Here is a 21,933-nt window from a genome sequence, read left to right on the forward strand (position 1 = left end):
GGTCATGATAAATAAAAGTACCCCAGGAGGAATAAGTGCTTAGCAGTTATTAACAATTCATACTTAAATGCGAATGCTTTCAGAGTTGGCATTGAGAGATACAAGTGGGGAGAGGCATGCTGGCCAAGGGCGGCTGAGGGGTTTAGAGACATATGATGGTGGAAATAGCAGATCAGGAAGACACAGAGACCCCCGGAAGGTGAACATTTGACTGCCTTGTGGCTTTGCCTGTGACTGGGCTGGGGTCCTCAGAATGGAGGAAGAAAGGGAACTAGAGAATTCCTGCATGGGTTTTCCTGACAGAGCATGAACAAGATCTGCTTGAAATTCCTTGCACACCCGCTGATATGGTTTGAATGTGTGCTCCCGCCAAATCTCGTGTTGAAATGTGATTCACAATGTTGGAGGCAGGGCCTGGTGGGAGGTGTTTGGGTCATGTGGTTCGTTCCCTCCTGAATGACTTTGTGCCCTCCCCATAGTAATGAGTGAGTTCTCACTCTGTTAGTTCACAGGAGAGCTGTGGTTAAAAGGATGCTGGTTCCTCCTCTCTCTCTCTCTCTCTCTCTCTCTCTCTCTCTCTCTCTCGCTCCTGATTTTGCCATGGAAAGTGCCTGCTCCCATTTTGCTTTCCACTGTGATCATAAGCTTCCTGAGGCCCTAACCAGAAGCTGAGCAAATGCTGGCATGACACTTGTACAGCCTGCAGGACCATCAGCCAATTAAACCTCTTTTCAATATAAATTACCCAGTCTCAGGTATTTCTTTACAGTAATGCAAAAACAGCCTAATACACCTGCATTGTGCAATCCAGCCTCCAGGCATGTGCTTATGCCATCACTTCTGCCTGGATGGCCTTACCTACCACTTTGCATGAATAAACTCTCTTACCTTTGAGGCTCATACTAGGCATTGTTGCTGCCCCAAATCCTTCCCTGAATCCTTAGGTGGGCTCCTTCCTGTCCCCACTTCACCCATGCTCTACCACTACTGCACTTCAGTGGTGACCTGGCCATCATCTCTTTACCTTTTGCTGCCTTTGTTGTGTGACAGCTTCTCAAGAGAGGGACTATGTCTCATTCATCACCACATCACTACATCCCTAGTCTCTGGAACCAAGCAGGGTCTTGGTGAAGACGCATATCTGGCTGTGTGGATCCACCCTGCCCAAGTGTCCAAGTGCCTGCATATGGTTGAGAGTGGAGATAAAGGCTGCTGGTACTCCACATAGCCAAGAAAGCCCAAAACAGGACCTCATGAGGAACCTGCATTTTTTTAAAAGGCACACTTTTCACCATGGGTGACTAGAGGAAGGTGGCTGGAGAGAACAAATGTGATTGGGTATATACGGCCTGTGGTTGCCCACATGAGAACTTGAGCCCAGTGGCTAGGGTTTCTATACTCAGTCACAGCACTCTGTCACCCTCAGGGAAGACCCCCCTGGCAGAACTGAAGAGTTCTATGTGAAGATGCAACCATAAAAATATTAGCTGGCACGTGAAGTTCTTGGCGTTGTTTATGGCTGCATTGACTTGAGGTTCTCCAGGTGTCTTGATCCAAAATGGGCTCTCCCTTCCCTGAACAACTCAAAACGGTGCACTTCTTTCAGGGCCTGTGAAGGGATGGAAGGTAAAGAAGAACAGCATAGAAACGGAGTGGGAAGTAGGAGTGGGGCCAGGATGTGAAGGAGTTTCCAGTTTAGATAAGGAAAAAGGAAACAAAAAGAGGAGGGAGAAACAATGTCCAAGTGCTACGGTCGGTGCTTGGTCCAGCCCGTCACACACGTCCCGAGCCCAGAGACTGATTCTGCATGTCTACAGTGGGGTCGGGGAGCTCATTTGTTTCTTTGTTTGTTTAACAAGCTCCTTTGGTGATTCTACTGGACATCTCCCACTGTGGGCACCACCAGATCAGAAGTTGTCAGTCCTGACTGAACATTAGAATCACCTCGAGAACTTTGAGGGAAAAGAATTCTGATGTCTGAGCCCTACCCCCAGACTAATTAAATCAGAATATCTGACAGTGGGGTCTGGGCATTCCAGTTTTTAAAATGCTTAGTTGAGTGGAATTTTCAAGCTCTAAAAATATACTTTGTTGACATATTATAAACTAGTAATTTTGCAAAAACTTTTTGCATAAGTTCTCAGATATACATGACCTAATTAATAAACCTCAGGACTCAGATTTCATTTTAGTGTCATAAGCTTTTAATTTGTTATATTTGAGTGTGGGATTTGTGAGTGATTATTGAAACCAACAGAGAGCTAGGATGACAGATTTTGGGATGTCTCTAAAGTCTTTCCAGACCAGCTTATCCTATTAAGAGGCTATATTCAAAACTCAACATTCAGACAACCAGAACAGAAGGGCAAATGAGTAATAATTGAGGAATCTCAGCTATCTCAGGATCCCACACACCAACCTTTGTAGGAGTAGGAGAGCTCAATGTCAAGATATCCTTGTTTGGTATGAGGATTATAGGAATTGCAGGGTTATTCCTTAAATGTAGGGGGAATGGATTCATGATCAAGAGCTGCCATTAATTTTCATAGTATCTTGGATAACAAATAAAAAAAGTGTCAAGGGAGGAAAGCAAAATTTTGACAGTGGCCTCATTAAGTGGAAAACATATTTCCTCTATTAGGATAGGGATTCTCCAAGGAAGGCTTAAGTGAGGAGACCTCTTCTTCAAATTAAACAAATGTGGAAAGGAGTTGTGTTTATTTGAGGCTATAGATTTGTATCGCTCTTTGGTTTCCTGTGTTTTGGTACATTTCTGAGGTGGAAGAATTCCAGCTTTCAGCTTTCCTGATCCAAGCATTGAGAGCCATAATCAGGCCTAAAGAATAGGATGACAGTACCTTAAATAGCTGTGAAAATGTTTCCGGATGTTGAGAGAACACAAAGGCTTCCAATAAACTTCAATAGAAAACTTCCAGGAATCTATCCCAGACCTGATCCCTCAGCTTCAACCATCTATATTCCTTGGGTTCCAGCCCTTCTCATCTTTGACTCTTGAACGACTTGAAAAAGGTGTCTGGTTGGAGGGTGTTGCTTTTCACAGAAATTCAATGGTCTTGTAAAGAACATACATGCGTGTATCTATCATTGTACCAACAGTTAACCAAACATGAGTTACTTTTCCCTCTTTCCCTTCATAGTAAATGCATGACTGACCTAGTTTAGGAACACTCTCCTCTGGTCAATGAACTGTAGCTGTAGTTCTTCCTGTATTTGCTTTCTTTGTTGAATTTATTGCTTCATACACAAAACCCTAAACACTAGGTACTATTGAAGTTTTGTGCCATCAAAGAGAGGTCTATTGACTCTTTACCAAGGCATAGCATTTCATAAACAGAGTGTTTAACAAGCTCTTCCTAAACGTTGTTCTTCTGTGGCCATAATGACAATAATCATAAATGTATAAAGTAAATACTATATGTTTTATACATATTGTTATCCATTAAATAGCAACTCTGCCACCAATTTGAAGATAAGGGGCCTGAGGCTAAGTGTGTAGGTGAGTTGCCTGCTGAGTAACAAACCAGCCCAAAACTTAGTGGTTTTAAACAATGACAACACTTATTTTGCTCACAAACCTGCAGTTTGGCCAGGACTTGGTGAGAATGGCTAATTTTACTTCAGTAGATGTCACTTGGGACAAGTCAAAACCTGGGGGCTGCAATAATCTGAAATTACATTCATTCTCTTGTCTGGTTGTTGAGGCAACCTGTCATCTGAAGACTTAGCTGAGACTATTAGCTGGAACACTACAGAGAACCTCTTCATGTGCTCTGGGTTTCCTCACAACATGGTGGCTAGGTTCCAGGGGCAAGCATACCAAAAGATACAGAGAGAGAGAGATAGGCAGAAGCTGTATCACTCTCTATTACCTAATCTCCAAAGTCACACATTGTGTCACTTCTGCCATATTCCATTCACGCAGGCAGCCACAAAGGCCTGCCCTATTTTAAGAAGAAGGGAAATGTGGACTCCACCTCTAGCTGGGGCTGTAGAAAGGTTATGAAGGGCATACAGGATTGGAAATAGTGCTGCAGACATTTTTTCTGCTGGTTGGTGTCAAGGGAGGAATTTGAACCCAGGTCTGAATGGGTCTGTACAATGCCCCTAACACTGTACCACAGTGTTCTGTGAAGTTGAGGACTGAAATCTGCCTCTATTGCAATGGAATTTAGCTGTTAAATATTACACCTGGGCTAGTGAGCAGAAACAGCCAAACTTGGAGGCAGAGAGTGTGGACTCTGGGCTTTCCCAAGGCACGGTGCAGGTTTATAATATTAACATATGAGAGCCATTCTGCCTTCCCAAGATTGGTGGAATCACTTGAAGACATACCAAGGCCATCAAACTTATATTTCTTGAGTACTTACAAGTTTCTGAGAGTAGATAAATAAATCACTGAGTCACATTCATGCTAATGGAGCATAGCAACTAGATTACTGGAAGGGCAGACCATTTAGTTTTGAAAAATAGTAATAACAAGGCATATTGTCTGACTTATAAGAAAACCTCAAGTATCTAGTAACTGGTGAGATATTTAATTGAAATGAGGCAAATTCTAGAATAACATATGACATTGGAATGAGATAGGCTAGGAGGTGGAACCAACAAGGAGACTTGAGCCAGGCAAGCCCTACAGCCTTTCAACATTTTCCCTTGTTTTCTTTCCTTCTCTGACTCTCCTTTCTACTTTTTTTTAAAGCTTAGGGTAAGTAGCACGTTTATAGGCCTAGAAGCCAGAGTTATTGCTAACTTGGGAAGGACAATCATGTTTTCAAGAGTAGGTAAGTTCTCCAAAGAGCACCAAGCATGGAGGGGAAGAGTGGTGAGCTGAGAGGGCAAATACCAGAAAGAGGAGGATGTCAGCAAGAAGAATAAGGAAGAATAAGGGGGCCACAGGCAGGGCCAGTGCATAACGTGCAGTGCCTACCGCCAAATGAAAATGAGGGACCTAGGCTCCAAAATTATTAAGAATTTCAGGATAGCAAGAGTAGAGCATTAAACCAAGTGTGGGGTCCCATTATTCAACTGCACAGACTGCCTGCCTGTAAAGTCGGCCCCTGCCTCCTAAGAGGCACCAAGTGGCAAGGGAGGCTGCAGATGGCTGAGCTTTAAGAAGAAAGGATAATCAAAAGTTTTAGCTACAAGACAAATATCAGGTAGGATGAAGACACAAAGGAAAAAGTACTGATTAACCCAGAAAGAGATTAAAAGACAATTTCAGAAGTTGTTAAACAGAAGCAGGGCTGGCAAGAGGTGTAAAAGAAACCCATTCATTTATTCAAATAGTGGGACATGAAAGAATAGGAAAGAAGCCATGTGGGAGTACAAAGAAGGGGCTGGGAGAAGGGGCAGTGGTGTTGAGTTGGAAAGGGCAGTTCTTTCTTAGAGAGTGTGTGAAGCACGGGAGGGTGAACATACACTCAGTGGCGGATGGACATAAAGCTCAAGGCAGGCTAAAGGACAGACACCCCAACAGGCCACGAACACAGTGGCATTGTGCAACATACCAAGTTGTAGGCGGCCTTGGGCCCAAAGCCACCATCAGACCAGGCTAGTTATACATCAAAGGCACCACTGAACCCTGCTCACTTAGAGATGTAAACCAAGGAGCCTGGTTTACTCCTAGTAAGTCTGGAGCTTACTACAAGTTCTTTTGGAAGGGGACATGTACACAACTATGTTCAATTGTTTACAAAACCATCTGGTGAGCTAAGGTGCAGATGACAGATACTGAATTAAAGATTACCTGAATCAAGTAAAATGTTTATGCCAGGTGTAATGGTTAACTTTATGCATCAACTTGGCTGGGCCATAGTGCCCAGATATTGACCAGACATTATTCTGGATGCTTCTGTGAAGGTGCTTTTTTTTTTTTTTTTTTTTTGATGACATTAATATTTAAATTGGTGGATTGTGAGTAAAGCAGATTGCCCTCTATAGTGTGGGTGGGCCTCATAGAGAAAAAGACTGACCCCCTCCTCTGAAGAAGAGGGAATGCTGCCAGCAGACAATCTTCGGACTCGAACTGCGGCTCTTCCCTGGGGTTTCAGCCTGCTAGCCTACCCTGCAGATTCTGAACACACCAAGCCTCCAGAACTGTGTGAGCCTGTTCCTTAAAATAAATCTCTCCATCTTCACACTCCAACTGGTATGTATTTGTATTTATATACATATACATATATGTAATGTTATTATAATGTATTCTATAAAATAAGGTGTGTATATGTTTCTCCATATATAGTAGATATAACAGGATATGTGTGTGTGTGTATATATGTACATACATGTGAGTGTGTATATATATATAAATACACATGCACACACACACACACACACATATACATATTGTGCTGGTTCCATCTCTGGAGAACTCTGACCAGCATACCTAGAATTCTTCATACCACAATGTACAGGTAATGGTCTACACAGAGCTGATTCAGCCCATATGTTAAACTTTAGATAAATGTTGAGGATCTCTGTAGCCTCAAATGTATACCTGTTACCTGTTTCTTGAATGAAAAATGCCTGGGTGACCCCAGTGAATTAGGCCTTTTGTGGCTTCTGTGAAAGGGAATGTTGATTTCTTCAAGAGCAGACCTCTCTATTCTCATGTGGACCACGTACCACCAAGTCCCATCCCTGCTAATTGAAGTCTTACCAACCAAATTGTTGGAAGGATAGACCATTTGGTGTTAAAAAAAAAAAAAAAAAATAGTCACAACTAGAAATGTTGTCTGACTTACACTAACTAATTAAAAAATGGACAGCTGGAAATATTATGAAGAAAGCTTCTTTGTCTAAACAGTTTAGATGAGTTATTATGTTTAAAGAAAGTCCTCGTCATGTGGCCTTTGCCACTTTGCCACTCTTTTCTGAAGGACAACAGCCAACGTGGTCTGCTCAAAGCTGGAAGTCAAGAATTAGAGAGACCTGATTCTGCTATGGGAACCGGTTGTGCTACCATGGGCAACTCATTCAACCTTTCTGGGCCTATTTCTCTACCAGTAAAAAGAAAGAGCTGGAGTATAGCATTCCTGAGGTCAGATACAGCCCTACTGTTGTATAATTTTTATCTGTACACTTAACAAAATTATTTAATCACTTGAGTCCTCAGGGACAAGTTTCATGGGCTACAGCAACAAAAAGTGGGAATGTGACGTAAATGGTGACTTAATTATCTTTCTTGAGAAAACTGAGGTTTCCTTCCTAATACTTCATCCAGGACTTGACCTTGCCAGGTTTTTAAAGAAGTCAAAGGTCATAAAAATCTTACATTTTGAAATAACAGACATTTAAGCATCTGATGTAGTCTTGGTCCAATCAGGAGTGAGAAACTACATGGTAGGTTAAACAGGAGAAATTCAACATGAAGTATTACGTAAGATAAAAGAGTAACCATGACATATAAGGAAACTCTCTATGGTACCCTAGGGCTGTGGGAGAGGAGCCAGGGAAGGACAAACTTAGAAGCTGTTTGGAACCTGGCACAGAAGTTCACTGGTTTGGTCAGGCCAGAGCTGGTCTGGAGCTGCTGAGCAAACAATAGGCCATTCCCCAGAGTTCAGGCAGGGAACAAGCAATCGGCATCGGTACAGCGTGCAGCAGGATCCAGGTGTCAGTGGAGAAGAAGGCCTTCAGGACGCGTGGGGCTTGCAAAGGAAGTGACCAAGCTATGTGGACACCCTGGCCATAGGCCAGCTGGATACAGGATTAATGGGGGCTTTGGTTTCTGTGTCAAGAGTGCTGGAAAGGTTATTACCAGGCTGAAGCTACGAGGTGCCAGGTGGGTTGCATGCTGAGCCTATAGCTGGGGTGGCTCCACTGCGTGCTGTCACAGCTACATCGTCCACCCCCAGCCCACACCATAGTCAGCAAGAAAGCCTCTTCCTCCTGCAGTGCCCCTCTAGTTCTCCCTGGTAAGAAAGCCTAACTTTGTGCTCACTTTAAAGGAGAAATGTTTAAAGAAATTCCCCGTTCTCACAGAGCATATATTCAAGGGTGCATTGCAGCTGAAAGGCAATAAATTGGTAACTGACACATCTATCAAGCTTCAATGTCATCTGGTCACTTTCTACAATTCCTTCTTGGATCCTCTCTGAATGATTCCTCCCACTTCAGGACTTGGGTACCCTCGAGTGACTTTTGGCCAGTTATCAGTTTCCCCTTCATTATCTGTAGACCAAGAATTACATACCTGGTGTGTCCATGGAATGTCTTAAAACAATGGTTCTCCAATGTTGTTCATAGAGTTCTGGGGTCCCTCAAAGTCTTTCAGGGGTTTTAAGAGGTCACAACTATTTTTAGAGTTATATCAAGATGGTACGCTTCTCTCTCTGGGATTGGCATTTCGTGGGTAAATTTACTGGTGTTTCAGCACAAACCCAAGCAGTGATATAAGTGGTACTAGCCAGTCATGTATGTGCAGAAAAAAAAAAAAACAAAAACAAAAAACAGCGTCAATTATGAATGTCCTTGATGAAGCATTAAAAATTATATAATGTTTTTAAATCTCAATTTTTGCATACATGTCTTCTAAACATTCTGGTTGACGAAATGGGAAACGCACATAAGCTCTTTGGCTGCATTCCAAAGTCTGATGGTTGTGAAAGGAAAAGCACTTGTATGATTGAGTTGCCAGCTGAACCAGCTGCCTCCCTCACAAAGCAGTTTTTACTTGAAAAGGCAACTGGCTGACACACCGTGCTTACTCAGACTTAGTATTTGTCAGTATTTGCTTCAGCCTGGGAGGCAGAAGTTGCAATGAGCTGAGATCGCGCCGCTGCACTCCAGCCTGGATGACAGAGCAAGACTCTGTTTCAAAAACAACAACAACAACAACAAAAGCCCCATATACCCCAACTAAATACCAAGAGATTAAATGTGGAAGCCAGCTTCTATTAAGCCAGATGTTAAAGATTTTGTAAAAGTATAAAACATTGCCACTTTTACTAAATTTCTTGTATTTTTAGAAAATATAGTTATTTTATGTTTATGTTAATAGACACATTAATTATAGCATTTTTATAAATATTTAAATGTTTTTCAGCTTTAACTTACAACACAGTAAATATCAATAACTATCATCCACATAAACAAAACCTTTCTGGGATCGTCAACAATCTTTAAAAGCATAAAAGAGTTCTAAGACTACAATGTTTGAGAACCACATCTTAAACAAATCTCCATTTTCCACTTGAATTTACAAAATTGCAGGAAGTTATAGGTGCAATTGTTGAGGCCAAGAGGAGATAATTTACCTAAGGTCATTCACATGGTGAAGTAGAGGCAGAGATGGGTCTAGAACCACAGTCTCCGGCTAGTGTGCTACATAACTCAGGCTAGCCATGTATGTATGTATGTAGTATGCATGCATGTATTTTAGGATGCCTTTCAGAATGCCAGTGAGATAATTTTGAGATCCTCAAGCCACAAAAAGGGAGGGACATCACCCTCCCCTCAATATGCATCCTTTTAAATAGGCACTGAATATGAAGTAAGTTTCAGGTGCCTGTGCTTGTTGCTGCTGAAGACAAACAAAATAAAACATCAACTATGTTTTGAGGGAGCCAAGCTCATAATATGTGGAGAGAGATATGAAAGGCAATATATAATAGCATATAATATGAAGTATCAAGCATATAACATATGAAGTACAATCATACAGCCTATATAATTACATTATGCTACTAGTACTGGTATCATCATATGGAATATTATATGTGGTATGATATTTTATAATAGGTTGTTATATACACTGTAGAGAACAGAAAGTACTTTGGGATTATAGCTGGCAATTGTGTTCAAAGCAGAATCTTGACCTTGGGAAGTTTGCCATTAGCAGTTTATATATATATCTATATATATAATTGTCTTTTTGACGCTTCCCTTATTGCATTAGTTTCCAAGAAATTGCTATACACAGTATAGCTGAAAGCAGCAGAAATCGATTCTCTTACAGTTCTGGAGGCCAGAAGTTCAAAATCAAGGTGTGGGCAGGGCCAGGCTCTCTGCAGAGACTCCAATGAAGAATCCTTCCTTGTCTCTTCTAGCTTTTGGTGTCTGCCACCAATCCTTGGCGTTCGTTGGCTTGTAGATACATCACTCCAATCACTGCCTTCATCTTCACATGACTTTGTCCTCTGCATGTCTGTGCCCAAAGTTCCCTCCTTTTGTAAGGACACCAGTCATGTTTAGAGCCCATTCTAATCCAATATGACCTCATCTTAAAGTTGATTCCACCTGCAAAGACCCTGTTTCCCAGTAAGTTCCCATACACACATTCCAGGGGGACATGAATTTGGGGGAATATGATTCCACCTGGGACACTGCTTTTGTGCCAGTCCCTGGCCCCCAGTGCTCAAAATCTCTCTGGAACAAAGTCCACCTGGATTTTCCCTCACACTTTTCAGGATGTGGAGTCCAGCTGAACCTCACCTGGTTCTTCTCTGTTGATGTTTCAGATGGTTGTCACAGCTCATCACATATAACCCATGAGTTTAACAAACTATTTCTTAGGGTCACAAGGCTGTTGGGGTTTGAGGGGGAATAGAGGAAGCTGAAAGAGGGACACCCAGAGAGTGGAAGTAAATGGTAGCATCCTCGCATATTTCTATTGGCCTTTAACAATTTTTGTTTACTAAACCTAGAATCATAGTTTAATACAAGATTAATAAGACATAATGAAAATGTAGGGAGCCATGAAGGACACCATGCCCTAAGCTCCAGGCATAGCTGATTGCACATGGACCAGAGGATGTCCATAAAATTCAACACCAGCCCTCCCATCACCGGGGGAGGACCTGTCACCTGGCTGGACCCTCAGGCTGGCTCCAGGAATGGCAGCTCAGAGCACAGAATCTCTAGCCAGACCACCTTGGTTCATCCTGGCTTCACCACGATGATAACCTTAGGCCTCCATTTCACATTTGTAAGAGCTGAAAATATCCCTCTTTACAGGCTTCTCATGAGAAATAAACAAGTTAATAATATAGGTAAATCCTTTAGAACAATGCCTGACAATATAGACATAAGTTATTATTAATATTACTATTATTATATGAATTTTTTATGTAGTTGAGAAATCCACTATTTTGCTAGTTCCTCCTTCAATTCCCTTACCCTCCCACCACCACCACCAGAGGAAAACAGATAACAGTATATGGATCTGGCTTCCGTTTTTATTTTTGCTTTTTTTTTCAATTCTCCTCTTGTTACTTCCACCATTCCTGGCCCTGGGGGAATTCTTCCTGTGTCGGGATGTCTTACAGGACCCAGAACCTGGTACCTGTCAAGTGCTTCTTGAGAAGTTCCTAGGGAACTTACATCATAAACTCAAGTTAGCACCAAGCTATTATTAAATTGGTAGCCACCTGTCTGAGCATGTTTTATTGGTAACTTTAGCTCCGCGGGCAGGTGTAGCGCCCACACTGTGCTCTCCCACCTTTCCCATTTTATATAAGAGTCCGTGCTCTCTCAAGACTCAGGGGTGGGTCTGTTTCCAGCACTGGGGAAAAGTGAGAACTGTATAGGGAGTGGGGCTTTTGGTGTAGTTAAGAGGAAGGTAAAATAACTGTAATTTCATAGCAATTACATACAGCGAACACCGTCAAAGGTTCCAGTTTTCCATTATAAACCTGAGCCCCTGCTGGGAGCAACTTGCAAGGCAGAAAAAAGCACATAATGAGGTTCTAATGTATGAAAGAAGGCATCACTGCCTCCCCATCTGAATGCTGCAGCAAAGCAAACCTCAAGGGGGAAAACTGTGTTGAGCTTTGGGAATGCATTTGTTTTCTCCCTTTCTTTTGAAAAAACAAAAACAAAAACAAAAACAAAACCTCAGTAAGCCCCCATTCCTGGATGTTGGTTGGATTGTTTACAGCTTTGCACGAGTCTTCAGTACCCAGGCCCACACATGCCCTCCCTGTCAGTGGAATCCCCTGCCAGGCCACCTGCAGGGGCCTTGGTTTCCAGGGCAGCCAACATCAGAGTCTGGAGCAAATGAGTTATTTCTTCTTCTAAGTACTATGTTGGCAGCCAATAAACCACCCAATGGAAATGAATTCTACAGAGACCAATTCCCCAACCTTTTTTGTTTGTTCATAGGTTTGCTTGAAATTAATTCTTTCTGAAATTCATGGATCTGCAGCCCACTCAGAAGTGCAGTAAAGATAGACTTGTTTTTCAGACCTAAAAATGCCTATTATTTTGAGGAAGGGAAATGAAATGACAGAAGCGCAGAACACCCAATAATAATGCTGTTATTTTTACATGGGTTCCTGTCTTATCCCCAAGCCCACCCTACAGAAGGCCATAAGCTCCTTAGAGGAATTCAGTTTTGAATCTCCTGGGCAATTTTCTCTAGTGCCTTGCACATAACTGATAGGCAATATGTATTTGTTGAGTAAAAGTATAATTTAACAAATGAATGGTTTATTGACAGTGAAGGCCAAGTACTAGCCAGAACTAAGTGGTGTATTGATTAAAACCTTGAGCTTCCTGATTAGCCTCCATATAGGGAGATGGGATCAAAGTCTGAGATATTTATATTCATGACATCCGTGTGGTGTGAACCAAGGACCAAGGGGTGGGGGAGGGCAAACTACAGAGGAACATATTTTGGCTAGGTAGCTGAAGGAAAGCATTTCTAACTGTTAGAGCAATCCTCAGAATGAACTGCTTTGAGTTATATTAATACAAATGACTGGTCAGTGGAGATATTCAAGCAGAAACTAGATGATTACTTGGGGGTGTAGAAGTTGGCATTCCAATATCATTTGTGTCAGACTTAGTGATGTTGCAGGTCTATTTTTACCGCAAGATGCCAGGGTTCTATGATTTCATAAAGTTATGATTCTGCATTTCAGTTCAGCAAGTATTTATTGAGCCCTTACATGGTGCCAGGCATTGTCCTGCATGGACATTAAGAAGACAAAGATGAATAATATCAGGCTACTGCCCTTTGAAGTTGCTGGGACATGGTTTTAGTAAGGTCTCCTCAGACCTGCATTTGGGTGTTACAATCTTATGTTCCCTGTGCTAATTGCACCTGCCCACTCAGGACACTGGTTCTCTTCTTTCCAGGCTGGAATCGATGGGGAAAGCATTGGCAACTGTCCATTCTCTCAGCGCCTCTTCATGATCCTCTGGCTGAAAGGAGTCGTGTTCAATGTCACCACTGTGGATCTGAAAAGGTAAAGTACATTGCATAAATGAGGAGTATGTTTAGCTGCAGGAACAGAGAACCTTCCATGAAGGAGGGCAAAAGCCTCCCTTGGCTCCCAGCAGCCCCTTGCTCACACTTCATTGTCCAGAACTGTGTCTCAGAGTCCAGTCTTAGCTACAAGAGAGTCTGCAAAGGCAAGTATTTCACTTGGTGCCACGCACTTCACTGACCTGATTAGCAAGTTTCCATTAGCAAAGAAGAAGGAAGGAATGGACACTGGCATTGCAACTAAGTGTCCAGTGCACAGATGGGCACAGACATCTAAAAATACAGGATTAGTCATTTCAGTAGTACTAAAGCCATCATCCGTGGGACTCTAGTAGGACTTCAGGTGTGAGAGTCTGAGTCTTCAGAGAGTTGTGATCCAGACCCTTTCCCATGCTATGTTCCCAGCTTTAGACGTCCTCAGTGTGACAGCTCTAGATTACAGGCTTGGGTGGAAAGTAGCTACTGTTCTGTTTTAGAGTGCAGTTTAATGACTTACAAACACCAGGAGCCACACTCTTTTCACTCCTACAGAATGTATTCTGTTTTCTGTCTTTCACCTGTTGTTTAAATGTGGAACAGCTCGAGGCTCACCCCATGAGTGTTCATCTTCTGCCTCTACCTTCATCCCTGGTGAGCTTGACCTATTCTCCTTGTCATCTTTATATGAATTATTCTACACCCAGAGTCCTGCTATCATCTAGATATTTTCACTTGGATGTTCTGTTATCATATATGTCTAACATTGTATACATCAATTTGTATCCTTTTCCTTTGAGTTGAGCTCTTCCTGAACTCCTTTTTTCTTCTATTTTCTTTTTCTTTTTATTTATTTATTTATTGAGACAGAGTCTCACTCTGTCACCCAGGCTGGAGTGCAGTGGTGCGATCTCAGCTCACTGCAAATTCTGCCTCCTGGGTTTAAGCAATTCTCTGCCTCAGCCTCCCGAGTAGCTGGGATTACAGGCGCGTGCCACCACGCCAGGCTAATTTTTGTATTTTTAGTAGAGACAGGGTTTCACCATCTTGGCTAGGCTGGTCTTGAACTCTTGACCTTGTGATCCACCCACCTCTGCCTCCCAAAGTGCTGGGATTACAGGCATGGGCCACTGTGCCTGGCCTTTTTCTTCTATTTTCTAGGCACTAAACACTTCCTGCTCCTTTCTATTGCTGCCTTCATTGTTGATCAGTAGCCGAGTCTAGAGCATTCTCCTACTGCACTCTCTCTTCCTCCAAACTCTCTTTTTCATTCTCAAAGCCTACAACTGGTTCAAGTCTCACCACTGCCACCCTGATAGTCTCATTGTTCTTCAAACTGGTCTTCCAGGTTCACACATTCTCTCTCTCTTTTCCTCTCTGTCTGACCCATCCTTTATGTGATTCTAAGGTTATTCTTCCTAAAATAATGCTTTCATCAGGCCACTTTCATGCACAGGAAACCTTTGATGTTTCCCACTGTCCATGGACTTGATGCATCCAAAGCCCCGATCTGTCTTTTCCTTCATTCTTCCCAACACTCTTTCCCAACACTTCTCACTGTGACCTGTCTACTCTGTCAGGCTGGTCTGCCTTCTGCTGTTCTTCTTCATTCGAGCCTCCATCCCTTGGCTGAGCTGCATCCTCTGTCTAAAACAGGCCCTCTCTTCCTTCTTGTCCCTGGCCCCAGGCTCAGCTTTAGCCCCACCCCCTCTGTGAGGCTGTCTCATACCCATCCCCCCACACTCACAGTCACACCTATCAACCCAACCTCCCTCCAGAATCACCAGCACCTGTTGTCTATGTTGCCTTGTGTCGTTATTCAGTGTTTCATCAAGTTATGAGGTTTGTACCCCTAATGCTTTACAACTGGTGAGAGCTTTCTCATTAAATAATAATAATAATAATAATAATATATAATCCTGTGAAGGAGGTCTTACTACTCTGTGTTATTTGAGAAATAACTGAGACAGATATATTTAAATGATGTGTCCAAGATGTCAACTAGAAATTAGAGGGGCTAAAAACTCCATCTGCTTGGTTCAAAAACTATGCTCTCCATAATCCATCAGTTACGAAGTTTGTTTCATCTTTCAAATGAGACCTTAAGTCCCTCAAGGACAGACTGGGATCGGGTTTTAAGTTTCTTTGTATCCTCCATAGCAACTAGCTTTTCACAGGTCCTCAACTACTATCTGTCAAATAAATGAACTTGCATCCACTATGCAATTAGTGTCTGCGATAACTAAAGAGAGTAGCAGACTTCTGAAAGAGCAGCTTCCTTCAGTGGAGAACTGGAAGTGTTTGGATTGCCATGTGTGAGAGAGGACTTGTATGTCTGCTGGAGAAGAGAGTGGGAGAGGGAATTACCTCTGCCTGTGTGCTTCAGATGGTTTGGTTCCTCCTTCACATGAACACACCTGGTCCAGCCAACACCCCTTTGACGTAGGCCAGGCAAGTAGCACCACTCCATTTTTACAGATAAGAAAACTTTCTTACTGTCCCCCCCACCCACCAACACACACAGTAATTTCTAAGAAAACTGATTTATTTTCCCGGTACCACCCTTTAGTGACTGAATAATCTTGAACTTTTCAGAGCCTTGGTTTCCTCACCTGTACAATGGAGACAGTGTGTTTTTAATCAATAGGATTATGGTGAGGATTTATCGAGGCAGGCCATGTAAAACATCTGCTATCAGTCCTGTACCTGACTCATAGCAAGAACTCCATGTGTGTTGACTATTCTTAGAATTATCACTGGGTTCCTGGAGCTGGCAATCCAGTAAGGAAAAGAAGACCAATACTCATTACATAGTTCATAAATCATACCTAGCAATATATCATCCAATGCTAATGATATAGTCTCAACTATAAATGCTGAAGCAGAGTCAACAAAGACAGAGGGCTGCAACTCTAGCTACGCATCCATGGCCACAGGCAGTACTTTCCAAGGGCGTCTGACTCCAGTGGCCATGATTCTCTAGAGTCCCAGGAAAAAACCCACTGCCACCACCACAACACATTTCTGTATCTTTAAGCCACAGAGAGGTGACTGAGAGCACACATGTTGCTGCCTTGTGTCAGCTCTAAAAACCAGGAGCAAATAAAGAATGTCCTTTCATTGTCTAAAATAAGGGGCATGCACAAAGTAAACAAAGGGACTAAGTAAATTAGATTTTAAAAATACTTTCCGTCTCAATTGTCTGAGTTCCAAGTGCCTCAGAATGCAGCTGGAGATTGTGTTTGGGGAGGGACATGGGAGTAGCACAGTAATTGAAATTCTTCTCTTCCCCTCCCAAACTGATTACGCCAGGAATTTGTTTCATTACAGACTCCTCTACCCCCACTGTTTACTTTTTTTACAGTTTCTGCGTTTAATGTTTTCCACTCCCGACTCCCACAGGAAATGTGGCATTCTCAGAGAGAGCATGTGGGGTGAATCCGATGTTCCAGCTCTGTCTTGGAAGTCGCCATCATTTTCTCTCCTCTTCCCTACATTATTTTAGTATAAGCCTCCCCTTTCCCATTTTCCCCAATCTGCCAACCCTTCTTCCCCCTCACTTTGCTCCATTCTTGCTCTTGCATTCTGACCAGCTGGCACAGACACAGAAGCACACTCCTGGATATTAACAGGACCTAGCCGTGTCAAACACAAGGCCACTTTCCTTTCCACTGCACTTGGCCTTCCTGCAGGTAGTCAGTGTGCTCCCCAGTGCACGCCAGAAACACCAGTTAGCACTGCTGTGGGCTAAGTGCAGAAAATTCAATTAATTGCTCAGTTAATTAATTGTTCATTCATTCGATTGGGGCTGCGTTCCAGAATTTCACCCACTTCTCCATCATCTAGGACTTTCTTTCAGGATAATTTAGGACTTTTGGGTCTCCTCTTTCCCAGCGGGGAGAAATGCGCTGTTGCTTTGGTTATCTTGGATTTCTTTAAGTGTCTGACCCAGAAACCAACAGGCACACCAAAGAGCTGTCTGTCTTCTTAGGGACCAAATTTGCTGCCTATTACATATATATGTATATGTTGCCTAAAAGATCCTACCAGGCCCAGCAAAGTTTGCTATAAAAAGAAATAACTTTCACAAACCAAGTGTTCTGTTTGAATCCAATCACAAAGCAGAAGTTGCATTTACTTAGAAAATAAATTTTTAACTTAAGATAGCATTTAAGTAACCCCATAATTTTTAAAAAATAGGCACAATTTCTGACTCCTAGGAGATTTTTGATTTATGTATGTTGAACAGAATTTTTAAATATTTAAAGAAAATAACTTCTTTCTAGTAAACCTAGAACCATCATAAGTCATATTTTGAGAACAGTAGATGCTTGAATTAAGGTAGATTAAGGTGGAGCACGAGTACTGTAGCAGTGGAGTTGCCTGCTGGTCCTCCCCACATTCAACTGAAAGCCGAGAAAGCCTTCATAACTGGATTGAAGTTTTTACCAATGTCAGACCAACATTTGAGCTCTAATTTTGCAACTACAATCACTCATTTTTAAATTTAAAATGTGTGAGATTTTGTTGTTGTTGTTTTGAGACTGAGTCTCACGCTGTCCCCCAGGCTGGACTACAGTGGTGACATCAATGGCTCACAACTGCCTCGAACTCCTGGGGTCAAGCAATCTTCCTGCTTCAGTCTCTCAAGTAGCCGAAACTGCAAGCACATGCCTCCATGCCCAGCTAATTTTTGTTTTTTTTTGTAAAGATGGGGTCTCGTTATGTTGCCCAGGCTGGTCTCAAACTCCTGGGCTCAAGCGATCCTCCCACCTCAGCCTCCCAAAGTGGTGGGATCACAGGCATGAGCCACTGTAGCTGTCTCAAAAATGCATGCTTTGTTCATGTAGCCATTAAAAATATGTATCTACTGAGGGCCTTCTATATGCCAGGCATGGTTCTGGGTCTTTTCCCTCATGGAGCTTGAATCGTAAGGCTTTCTCTCAGGTATTTTCTTACTCACCAATACTCCCCAGTAGGAGGTTCTTGGTTCAGAATCCTTGGTAATAGCCTACCTGGTGTTTGTGGAGGAATAATCTTAGCAATAAGAAGACGTTTGAAAACATCTTCATTTAATAGCTTTGTTTTCAATCTAATAGTTTGTTTATTTTCCTGGCTACCCAAAGGCCATATCTGGGGCTGTTTATAGGTCAAAAAAAGTATTTTGTTGAGTGTGACAAAAGGCTGACCAATGTTAGACATTAGTTATTAGATATTAAAATATAAGTTACACACAATAGAAGCATCTAACTTGAACAAATGGCCCAAACTCCCAATTTTTTTGTATCTGGAGATATTTGTTAGGAGAAAAGTATGATCTAATTCATTAATTTTTGAAGTATGGAATCATGTATAGCACATTTTTGTTAGGCAGATTAGTAAAAGAGTTTTTAAAAGCAAAACTCCACCTCTCCCCTGGGTAATTAAAGCTTGGATCTGACTTAGTCACCTGGATTCTCTCCACTTTTTCAATAGCACTCAATTCCTTCATCTTGACTTGTTGCTCTCTTGCTGACTGCACTGGACACACTTCTTGTGTGTGGATACCACATTCTTTCAGAACTTTCTCCAACCTCCCCTGCCCTACACTGCACACCATAAATCTATTTCCCCTGACAGGCATGTTAGATAGTAAGGGCATCTAAGTTACAATCAATCTTAGGTTTCCCAGAACAGGAAGCACCCTGCTGTAAGCCAACACCTGAATCTTGCTCTCTCCACAGAAAGCCAGCCGACCTGCACAACCTAGCCCCTGGCACGCACCCGCCCTTCCTGACCTTCAACGGGGAAGTGAAGACAGATGTCAATAAGATTGAGGAGTTCCTGGAGGAGACCTTGACCCCTGAAAAGTAAGGATCTGTTTCTTTCTGGAGCTGTTGAATGGGAAGGGTTCATGCTGGATCTATAAAGGCCTGGTGTTAACTTTGAGCAGATGCGTTTCCAAAGGAACCTCACCAGTCCAGAGAACAGGACTCTCTCTTCAAAGAGAGAGCCTAGGACCCCCAAAGGGCTGCCAACCTCAAAACCACTCCATGAAATCCACTCAAGAGTAGATATGGCCTATGAACAAGAGTCAGTCACTCCCAACTACACAGAGTGATTTTAGGAACCCTAGGATACCACGCCTACCTCATCCCAGTATGTCCCCTTCTCTCCAGCTCACTTTGCTTGGAAGACCTCGAAGTGAGGGCAAAGTTTCCTTCATTTCAGCACCAGAGCTGAAAGGCTGACAGAATGAAAATAAGTCAGGAAAGGGTAACCCAGTGACTTAAAACAACATCCAGGGTCTTAAATCTGACCAAATCTCATCTGACTCCACAGTTAAACAGATGAAAAAACTAACTAAAAGCAGCTCCTCTTCTGCAAACAGGTTTGGGGAGAGTATAGACCAGAGAGCTAGAAGTTCTTGTTGGGTGACACGTTGCTACTGATGGAAAAGAGCAGTAAAAAGGAGACAGATGGCTTCTAAAATTTACTCAAGCTAGACTTGTTCATTACAGAATACTGTTATCAAGGATTAAAACAATCACAATTTTTGAAAAAACTGGAAAAATAATATTACATATAGAGTGAGGCATGAACTTTATCCTGTAGGGTATTATCCTGCAGGGTATCCTGAGAGGGATTAAGCACAGGAGGTGGGGAGTCCGTTATAAGACCTACTTTAGAGGTTGAGGGAAGTCGGCATCCTAGAGGACCATGAAGCTGGAGATAAAGAAATTAATTCCGGGGACTCTCCAGGCAGGACAGAATGAAGGGCTGAGCCAAGACAGGGCAGGAAAATCGAAGGAGAGGAGTAGGAAGGGTTCAGGACATACTGAGTAAGTAAAGTAAATGGGATTTGACTACTAAAAACCACTATTCTTCATTTATTTTAAAGTTTTATTTATTCATCAATACTTTTATAGCCTTTGTTTTGTGTCAGGCACTATTCACAGCACTTAGCTAATATGATTCATTTCATCCTTCTAGCGTCTTAGGTACTATCATTTCACAGTCAGGACAGGGTGAGAGTAAGTCACTTACCCAAGGTCGCACATCTAGTGAATTGCTGTTAAAAAATTAAAACTCCCAGTCATGCTCCAATTAAGCCTTAAACAGTCATACATTCTTCCTTAAAAATATTCTTTGTCATCCATATTCAGACAGTTTATTTGCACACTGAGAGTGGAAAGCCACCTCAAGCCCATTGGAAGCAGCTGAGTATACACTTTAAATAAGTGTATTAATTAAATCAATAGGGCAGCCCCACGTAGACACACACATCTCTGAACAGGACACCAGCCAGCCACTTCACTGGAAGTGCCCTGGGGGAGCCCAGACTCCATCCCCGTCCCCGGGACTCAACCTCATGGCTAGCACTGGTTTGAAATCCCACATGAAAAAATATGCTCTTTTCAATAACCAGAATTTAGACTTTGCCTGGGAGACTCATAGAGGCAAGTTCATGACGCAGTTAACATTTTCCCTTTTAGAAGTAACACTGGCACTCAGGAGTGGGGGCTTCCATCATGATCATTAGGAAGTGGAAAGTGGAAGCAATGAGGAGCAGAGGGCCCCATTTGGTCTTTTGCCAAGCAGTGGATGGAGGGGTGAGGGGCTCGGGTACAACCCTAGTCTGCCAGTGATGTGCTGTGACCTCTTGAGCCAGTCCCTTCACCTCTTGAACCAGTCTCTTCTCTGCTCTCGGCCTCAGTTCCCTTCTCTGTGACAGGATGCCTCCCAGAGCCCTTCTTGCTCTCTGATTCTTCACATGCCCTTTAGCCAGGTTCCCTCCTTCACCACCACACCTCCCCCAGTACAACTGTGCCTTTCCTGGGCTGCTTCTCTAACTCAGGGGTCTCCAATCTGCAACCACAGTGGGACCACAAAGTGGGCAGAGATCACTGGAGTCGTATGCCCCATGTGTCCTTGAACATTATTCCAGAGGGGAGTCATCATCTGACTTCATCATCATTTCATCAGATTCTAAGTTTCCGTGATCCAAATAGAACCTGGCAGGGCTGGATGCAGACCCTCCCTCCAGTCTCTCCTCTCCACCTACCTTCCCTGTCCTGAGCTCTGTTCCCACTGGTCCAGATCCTTCTCTGCACTGCAGTTGTGTATAGGAGGTTTTATGAAGTGCATTCCTGCCATGTTAGTGACCTAATAATCCAGTACACTCAGGTAGCCAAACCCTCGAAGCTGTTAAAATGCATATCTCCAGAAGGCTACCAAGGTGGGAGTGCTAAGGGTGAGGCCATCAAGTATTCCAGAGCGCCCCAGGAGTATACCTTAGATGCCTCTGCACTCATCAGACTGAGGCAGGTGCCATAATCACCTCCCAGTAAATGTTACCAAGCCAGTGCCTCAGCCCCATCGAGACCTGCTGGTCTGTCCACAACAAACCACCAGCCTCACCAGCTTCCCAAGCGACCCAGGCTGGGAGGTGGAGTGGCTGGAAGGTTGTAAGGCCTCTGGAGCAGGGCAGCCTGGCCTTCTGGTTCTCTAGGGGGCAGCAAAACCCTCATAACTATTCACCAAGCGCTGGTCGGCCATGTGTTTCTCATCATACCACTATTTGTAAAAGCTGCCAAAAGCCAACACATTATGGGAGGCTTTTTCCCCTTAGCTTTATTTTTTAAAGGAGAAAACCACATACAAACACTCCAACCATTTTTTTCAAATCACATTTGATCCCAGGGAGCATTTGGTGTCAAAATGAGGAATCCAGGAAGTCTCAAGTT

General features: G+C 42.9%; 1 protein-coding gene across 3 annotated transcripts in view; it reads left to right on the forward strand.

The window, feature by feature from the left end:
- The window catches only part of CLIC5 (chloride intracellular channel 5), a 177,648-nt gene that overhangs the window by 110,339 nt on the left and 45,376 nt on the right, over positions 1 to 21,933 (forward strand). For all 3 annotated transcript variants that reach the window (XM_010372542.2, XM_030928889.1, XM_010372543.2), the window contains exons 2-3: positions 13,102 to 13,211; positions 18,931 to 19,056. In XM_010372542.2, coding sequence (XP_010370844.2) covers positions 13,102 to 13,211; positions 18,931 to 19,056 — 236 coding nt within the window. The remainder of the gene's footprint in view (positions 1 to 13,101; positions 13,212 to 18,930; positions 19,057 to 21,933) is intronic.

The sequence above is a fragment of the Rhinopithecus roxellana genome, chromosome 4, assembly GCF_007565055.1.
Source record: "Rhinopithecus roxellana isolate Shanxi Qingling chromosome 4, ASM756505v1, whole genome shotgun sequence".
Classification (NCBI taxonomy): Eukaryota; Metazoa; Chordata; class Mammalia; order Primates; family Cercopithecidae; genus Rhinopithecus; species Rhinopithecus roxellana.